The sequence below is a fragment of the Salvelinus namaycush genome, unplaced genomic scaffold (assembly GCF_016432855.1).
Source record: "Salvelinus namaycush isolate Seneca unplaced genomic scaffold, SaNama_1.0 Scaffold312, whole genome shotgun sequence".
NCBI lineage: Eukaryota > Metazoa > Chordata > Actinopteri > Salmoniformes > Salmonidae > Salvelinus > Salvelinus namaycush.
This window is the reverse complement of record NW_024060031.1, coordinates 235,972-244,055: the sequence shown is the minus strand read 5'-3', so window position 1 is coordinate 244,055 and position 8,084 is coordinate 235,972. Positions and strand designations below refer to the sequence as shown.

Here is an 8,084-nt window from a genome sequence, read left to right as displayed (position 1 = left end):
ATCCATAATAAACCCCAGGAAGAGTAGCTGCTGTCTTGGCAGGAACTAATGGGTATCCATAATAAACCCCAGGAAGAGTAGCTGCTGTCTTGGCAGGAACTAATGGGTATCCATAATAAACCCCAGGAAGAGTAGCTGCTGCCTTGACAGGAACTAATGGAGATCCATAATAAACCCCAGGAAGAGTAGCTGCTGCCTTGACAGGAACTAATGGAGATCCATAATAAACCCCAGGAAGAGTAGCTGCTGCCTTGACAGGAACTAATGGAGATCCATAATAAACCCAGGAAGAGTAGCTGCTGCCTTGGCAGAACTAATGGAGATCCATAATAAACCCCAGGAAGAGTAGCTGCTGCCTTGGCATGAACTAATGGAGATCCATTGGCAGGAACTAATGATGATCCATAATAAACCCCAGGAAAGAGTAGCCTGCCTGTCTTGGCATGAATCTAATTGGTAGTCCATAATAACCCCAGGAAGAGTAACTGCTTGTCCTTGGCAGGAACTAATGGGGATCCATATAAAACCCCAGGAGAGTAGCTGCTTCCTTGGCAGGAACTAATGGAGATCCATAATAAACCCCAGGAAGAGTAGCGGCTGCCTTGACAGGGAACTAATGGGAGATCCATAGATACACCCCCGGAAGAGTAGCTGCTGCCTTGGACAGGAAACTAATGGGAGATCCCATAATAAACCCCAGGAAGAGTCAGCTGCTGCCTTGGGCAGGAACTAATGGATGACTCCTAATAAACCCCAGGAAGAGTAGCTGCTGCCTTGCAGGAACTAAATGGAGATCCATAATAAACCCCAGGAAGAGTAGCTGCTGCCTTGGCAGGAACTAATGGGATCCATAATAAACCCCAGGAAGAGTAGCTGCTGCCTTGGCAGGAACTAATTGGAGATCCATAATAAACCCCAGGAGAGTAGCTGCTGCCTTGGCAGGAACTAATGGGGATCCATAATAAACCCCAGGAAGAGTAGCTGCTGCCTTGGCAGGAACTAATGATGATCCATAATAAACCCCAGGAAGAGTAGCTGCTGCCTTGGCAGGAACTAATGGGGATCCATAATAAACCCCAGGAAGAGTAGCTGGTGCCTTGGCAGGAACTAATGATGATCCATAATAAACCCCAGGAAGAGTAGCTGCTGCCTTGGCAGGAACTAATGGAGATCCATAATAAACCCCAGGAAGAGTAGCTGCTGCCTTGGCAGGAACTAATGGGGATCCATAATAAACCCCAGGAAGAGTAGCTGCTGCCTTGGCAGGAACTAATGGGGATCCATAATAAACCCCAGGAAGAGTAGCTGCTGGCTTGGCAGGAACTAATGGGGATCCATAATAAACCCCAGGAAGAGTAGCTGCTGCCTTGGCAGGAACTAATGGGGATCCATAATAAACCCCAGGAAGAGTAGCTGCTGCCTTGACGACTATGGACCGACCGGAACTAATGGGGATCCATAATAAACCCCAGGAAGAGTAGCTGCTGCCTTGGCAGGAACTAATGGGGATCCATAATAAACCCCAGGAAGAGTAGCTGCTGCCTTGGCAGGAACTAATGGGGATCCATAATAAACCCCAGGAAGAGTAGCTGCTGCCTTGACAGGAACTAATGGGGATCCATAATAAACCCCAGGAAGAGTAGCTGCTGCCTTGGCAGGAACTAATGGAGATCCATAATAAACCCCAGGAAGAGTAGCTGCTGCCTTGGCAGGAACTAATGATGATCCATAATAAATACCAATACAAATGTTTTGCATAGTCAGTAGATGTACTGTAACGGACAGCCCTCTTCACATGTCTCAACAAAACAAACTGAACAGTAGCAACAATAATGTCCTCACAGCATCAAGAGATACACTACTTTTTGATATATATACTTTCTTCACTATTCAAAAAAAAGTCAAACAGTTAATCAAGTTTGTACAGCCTTAACATCAAATCAACCTACCAGCAGGTAAAGTCTACCTCGTCCCCTCCCAGGTGGATGTAAGAGTCAGGAAACACCGAGGTGACCTCTTTAAACAGGCGGGTCATGAACTGGTAGCTGGCGGAGTTGGCTGGGTTCACTGGACCAAACGTCCCAGAGGGGACTGTGCCCTTATAGCAGGGGGTCAGGAGACCGGACTGTCCTGAGGAGAGAGGGGTGAGGGGGTTAAGGGTGGGGAGGGATGGCTGGGTTCACTGGACCAAACGTCCCAGAGGGGACTGTGCCCTTATAGCAGGGGGTCAGGAGACCGGACTGTCCTGAGGAGAGAGGGGTGAGGGGGTTATAGGTGGGGAGGGATGGGTGGGTTAGGGTTATGGTTAGTTAGAACAAGTGGTGGGAAAAGTACCAAATGTTCATACTTGAGTAAAAGTAAAGATACCTTCATAGAAAATGAGTCAAGTAAAAGTGAAAGTCACCCAGTAAAATACTAGAGTAAAAGTCTAAAAGTATTTGGTTTTAAATTGTTGGATTCTGGTTTAAACTTGGAACATTGCTATCCTAGAGATATGATATATCAGATGTAAGACTATAGTATCTGAGGGGTGATAGAGACTGGTTGTTGTTGAAGCCAGATGGCTTTGGAATGTGCTGGGTGGACGGGAGGAAGTCCCAGGATTGCTATGGGGGATACGGATGGACATCTGTGGATTAGGCAAATGAGGGGTTGAGGTCAGATCAGATCCCCTTGAGGGAGAAATGATGGTTTATTACCTTATTACTTCCTCTTCCTGTCGAATCATAATAGATGTAAGGATTGGAGAGGAGGAGGATTGCCTAAATTGGAGTCTATATACTTGTGATGGAAACATGTTTTGTCTAATACAGCTGTATTGATCCTCTGGGCAGAATAAACTTGGTTAAGCTTTCATAGTGTCCTTTGAGTGTTTTACTCTGAGGATTAGATCCTAACAACATATACTTAAGTATCAAAAGTAAATGTAATTGCTAAAATATACTTTCAGTTTAAAAAATAATAATAATAATTATCCCAGCCCCAGTCCCCGCAGAAGGCCTTTTGGTAGGCCGTCATTGTAAATAAGAATGTGTTCTTAACTGACTTGCCTAGTCAAATAAATCAAAAGTTAAATCAAAAGTACAAATCTTTTCAAAATCCTTATATTAAGCAAACAAGATGGCTCCATATTATTGTTTTTTTTATTTACAGAAAGCCAAGGGCACACTCCAACACTCAGACATAATTTACAGAAAGCCAAGGGCACACTCCAACACTCAGACATAATTTACAGAAAGCCAAGGGCACACTCCAACACTCAGACATAATTTACAGAAAGCCAAGGGCACACTCCAACACTCAGACATAATTTACAGAAAGCCAAGGGCACACTCCAACACTCAGACATAATTTACAGAAAGCCAAGGGCACACTCCAACACTCAGACATAATTTACAGAAAGCCAAGGGCACACTCCAACACTCAGACATAATTTACAAACGAAGCATGTGTGTTTAGTGAGTCCTCCAGATCAGAGGCAGTAGGGATGTTCTCTGTTTAGTGAGTCCTCCAGATCAGAGGCAGTAGGGATGACCAGGGATGTTCTCTGTTTAGTGAGTCCTCCAGATTAGAGGCAGTAGAGATGACCAGGGATGTTCTCTTGATAAGGGAGTGAATTGGACCATTTTCCTGTCCTGCTAAGCATTCAAAATGTAACGAGTACTTTTGGGTGTCAGGGAAAATGTATGGATAAAAAAGTACATTATTTTCTTTAGGAATGTAGTGAAGTAAAAGTAAAAGTTGTCAAAAATATAAATAGTAAAGTACAGATACTTTAAAGTACTTAAGTCGTTTTTTGGGGGTATTTTTACTTAAGTGCTTTATACCACTGGTTAGAACTAGTGTAGCAGCTGGAGGAGTTGGCTGGGTTCACTGGTCCGAAAGTCCCAGAGGTAACTGTCCCCTTATAGCAGGGGGTCAGGAGACCGGGCTGTTCTGGGGAGTGAGGGGTGAGGGGGTTAAGGTTGGGGAGGGATGGCTGGGTTCACTGGACCAAACGTCCCAGAGGGGACTGTGCCCTTATAGCAGGGGGTCAGGAGACCGGGCTGTCCTGAGGAGAGAGGGGTGAGGGGGTTAAGGTTGGGGAGGGATGGCTGGGTTCACTGGACCAAACGTCCCAGAGGGGACTGTGCCCTTATAGCAGGGGGTCAGGAGACCGGGCTGTCCTGAGGAGAGAGGGGTGAGGGGGTTAAGGGTGGGGAGAGATGGCTGGGTTCACTGGTCCGAAAGTCCCAGAGGTAACTGTGCCCTTATAGCAGGGGGTCAGGAGACCGGGCTGTCCTGAGGAGAGAGGGGTGAGGGGGTTAAGGGTGGGGAGAGATGGCTGGGTTCACTGGTCCGAAAGTCCCAGAGGTAACTGTCCCCTTATAGCAGGGGGTCAGGAGACCGGGCTGTTCTGGGGAGTGCGGTCATAAAGCCTTTATAACGGCTATATAAGACATTATAACCTCTGTCATAGAACCTAAAATGTTATGAATCTAGTTAGCAATCAGAAGCAGAGTCCATGACTGGGTGTGTGTTACCTTTGCCCCATGACTGTGTGTGTGTATGTTACCTTTGCCCCATGACTGAGGGTGTGTGTGTGTTACCTTTTCCCCATGACTGTGTGTGTGTTACCTTTGCCCCATGACTGGGTGGGTGTGTGTGTTACCTTTGCCCCATGACTGTGTGTGTGTGTTACCTTTTCCCCATGACTGTGTGTGTGTTACCTTTGCCCCATGACTGTGTGTGTACCTTACCTTTGCCCCATGACTGTGTGTGTTACCTTTGCCCCATGACTGAGTGTGTGTGTGTGTGTGTGTGTGTGTGTGTGTGTGTGTGTGTTACCTTTGCCCCATGACTGTGGGTGTGTGTGTGTGTGTGTTACCTTTGCCCAATGACTGGGTGGGTGTGTGTGTTACCTTTGCCCCATGACTGAGGGTGTGTGTGTTACCGTTGCCCCATGACCGTGTGTGTGTGTGTGTGTGTGTGTGTGTTACCTTTACCACATGACTGGGTGTGTGTGTGTATTACCTTTGCCCCTTGACCGGGTGTGTTTGTGTGTGTGTTACCTTTGCCCCATGACTGTGTGTGTGTGTGTGTGTGTGTTACCTTTGCCCCATAACTGAGGGTGTGTGTGTGTGTGTGTTACCTTTACCACACGACTGGGTGTGTGTGTGTGTATTACCTTTGCCCCTTGACCGGGTGTGTTTGTGTGTGTGTTACCTTTGCCCCATGACTTGGTGTGTGTGTGTTACCTTTGCCCCATAACTGAGGGTGTGTGTGTGTATTACCTTTGCCCCATAACTGAGGGTGTGTGTGTGTGTGTTACCTTTGCCCCATGAGTGGGTGTATGCGTGTGTTAACTTTGCCACATGACTGTGTGTGTGCCTTACCTTTGCCCCATGAATGTGTGTGTTACCTTTGCCCCATGACTGGGTGTGTGTGTGTGTGTGTGTTACCTTTGCCCCATGACTGAGGGTGTGTGTGTATTACCTTTGCCCCTTGACCGGGTGTGTTTGTGTGTGTGTTACCTTTGCCCCATGACTGTGTGTGTGTGTGTGTGTTACCTTTGCCCCATAACTGAGGGTGTGTGTGTGTGTGTGTTACCTTTACCACACGACTGTGTGTGTGTGTGTGTATTACCTTTGCCCCTTGACCGGGTGTGTTTGTGTGTGTGTTACCTTTGCCCCATGACTTGGTGTGTGTGTGTTACCTTTGCCCCATAACTGAGGGTGTGTGTGTGTATTACCTTTGCCCCATAACTGAGGGTGTGTGTGTGTGTGTTACCTTTGCCCCATGAGTGGGTGTATGCGTGTGTTAACTTTGCCACATGACTGTGTGTGTGCCTTACCTTTGCCCCATGAATGTGTGTGTTACCTTTGCCCCATGACTGGGTGTGTGTGTGTGTGTGTTACCTTTGCCCCATGACTGAGGGTGTGTGTGTGTTACCTTTGCCCCATGACTCTGTGTGTGTGTGTGTGTGTGTGTGTGTGTGTGTGTGTGTGTGTGTGTGTGTGTGTGTGTGTGTGTTACCTTTGCCCCATGACTGGGTGTGTCCCGGGGAGTCAAATTCAGCCAGGACCCTGATGCCTCTGAGTCTGGCGTGGGCGATAACCCTCTTCACGTCTATCTGGGTGTACACATGGGTAAACGGATGGAACGCCCCCTAGGACAAACAGAGCCAAACAGAATATCAGCCAAGCACAACATCAGATAACAATAGAATATTGAAGGCGGCAGGTAGCCTAGCGGTAAGAGGGCAGCAGGTAGCCTAGCGGTAAGAGGGCAGCAGGTAGCCTAGCGGTAAGAGGGCAGCAGGTAGCCTAGCGGTAAGAGGGCGGCAGGTAGCCTAGCGGTAAGAGGGCGGCAGGAAGCCTAGCGGTAAGAGGGCGGCAGGTAGCCTAGCGGTAAGAGGGCGGCAGGTAGCCTAGCGGTAAGAGGGCGGCAGGTAGCCTAGCGGTAAGAGGGCAGCAAGAAGCCTAGCATCTGCTCCCCATCATTACGCACACCTGTGACCCGTTTCAGGAAACAGTGCTTATGTCGCTACTACTACTTCACAGTAGAGCCGTTTGAATGTGGAAGTATTTTTTTTTAATCAAAAATAGTTTTTTGGGGCAAAAATGCCTTCTCGAACATGTGAACTTTCATGTGCCTTAATAATGGTTTATGCCATCTGTAAATATGAACAAAATTGTTAAATTACGAACTTAGTTGGTTAAGCCACAGAAAAAGTCAGCAACCTTCCCACTAGCCATGATTAGCTGAGACAATGAGTGGGCTGAACATGTCAAGCGATGAGTTTGGATTGGTCTGCCATATAGCATACTTCTGTCTATTTGAGCTGGTCAGTATGTGTAGGGTAATCCTGTCTAAAGCTGCTTTAAAAAAAACTTTTAAAGCATTGTGTGTATTAAAACTCTCGTCTGATCATGCCAGAGTGCAAAATAACTGATGAATTTACGAATGCTCAACACTGGTTGAATATGGCCGGTGTCAGTAAAGGTCGACAAAAAAAGCGTAACTAAATTAGCATTGCCTTTAAATTGTTTAACTTGGGTAAAACGTTTCAGGTAGCCTTCCACAAGCTTCCCATGATAAGTTGGGTGAATTTTGGCCCATTCCTCCTGACAGAGCTGGTGAAACTGAGTCAGGTTTGTAGGCCTCCTTGCTCGCACAGTCTTTTCAGTTCTGCCCACACATTTTCTATGGGATTGAGGTCAGGGCTTTGTGATGGCCACTCCAATACCTTGACTTTGTTATCCTTAAGCCATTTTGCCACGACTTTGGAAGTATGCTTGGGGTCATTGTCCATTTGGAAGACCCATTTGCGACCAAGCTTTAACTTCCTGACTGATGTCTTGAGATGTTGCTTCAAAATATCCACATAATTATCCACATAATGCCCCAGTCCCTCCTGCAGCAAAGCACCCACACAACATGATGCTGCCACTCCAGTGCTTCACGGTTGGGAAGGTGTACTTCGGCTTGCAAGCCTCCCCCTTTTTCCTCCAAACATAACGATGGTCATCATGACCATACAGTTCTATTTTTGTTTCATCAGACCAGAGGACATTTCTCCAAAAAGTACGATCTTGTCCCCATGTGCAGTTGCAAACCGTAGTCTGGCTTTTTTATGGCGGTTTTGGAGTAGTGGCTTCTTCCTTGCTGAGCGGCCTTTCAGGTTATGTCGATGTACAACTCGTTTTACTGTGGATATAGATACTTTTGTACGTGTTTCCAAGGTCCTTTGCTGTTGTTCTGGGATTGATTCGCACTTTTCGCACCAAGGTACGTTCATCTCTAGGAGACAGAACGCATCTCCTTCCAGAGCGGTATGACGGCAGCGTGGTCCCATGGTGTTTATACTTGCGTACTATCGTTTGTACAGATGAACGTGGTAACTTCAGGCGTTTGGAAAAAGATCCCAAGGATGAACCCGACTCGTGGAGGTCTACTGATTTTATTCTAAGGTCTTGGCTGATTTCTTTGGATTTTCCCATGATGTCAATCAAAGAGGCACGGAGTTTGAAGGTAGGCCTTGAAATACATCCACAGGTACACCTCCAATTGACTCAAATTATGTTAATTCGCCTATCAGAAGC

At 46.9% G+C, this 8,084-nt stretch overlaps 1 protein-coding gene across 4 annotated transcripts in view; it reads right to left on the bottom strand.

The window, feature by feature from the left end:
- Positions 1–1,945: 1,945 nt before the first annotated feature.
- The window catches only part of LOC120039940 (beta-hexosaminidase subunit alpha-like), a 30,469-nt gene continuing 24,330 nt past the window's right edge, over positions 1,946–8,084 (bottom strand). The window contains exons 7-8 of one of the 4 annotated variants that reach the window (XM_038985259.1): positions 6,016–6,148; positions 1,946–2,130 (exon numbers count right to left, since the gene is read on the bottom strand). In XM_038985259.1, the coding sequence (XP_038841187.1) occupies positions 1,946–2,130; positions 6,016–6,148 (318 nt within the window). The other 3 variants (XM_038985255.1, XM_038985256.1, XM_038985258.1) reach the window with 3 other exon arrangements.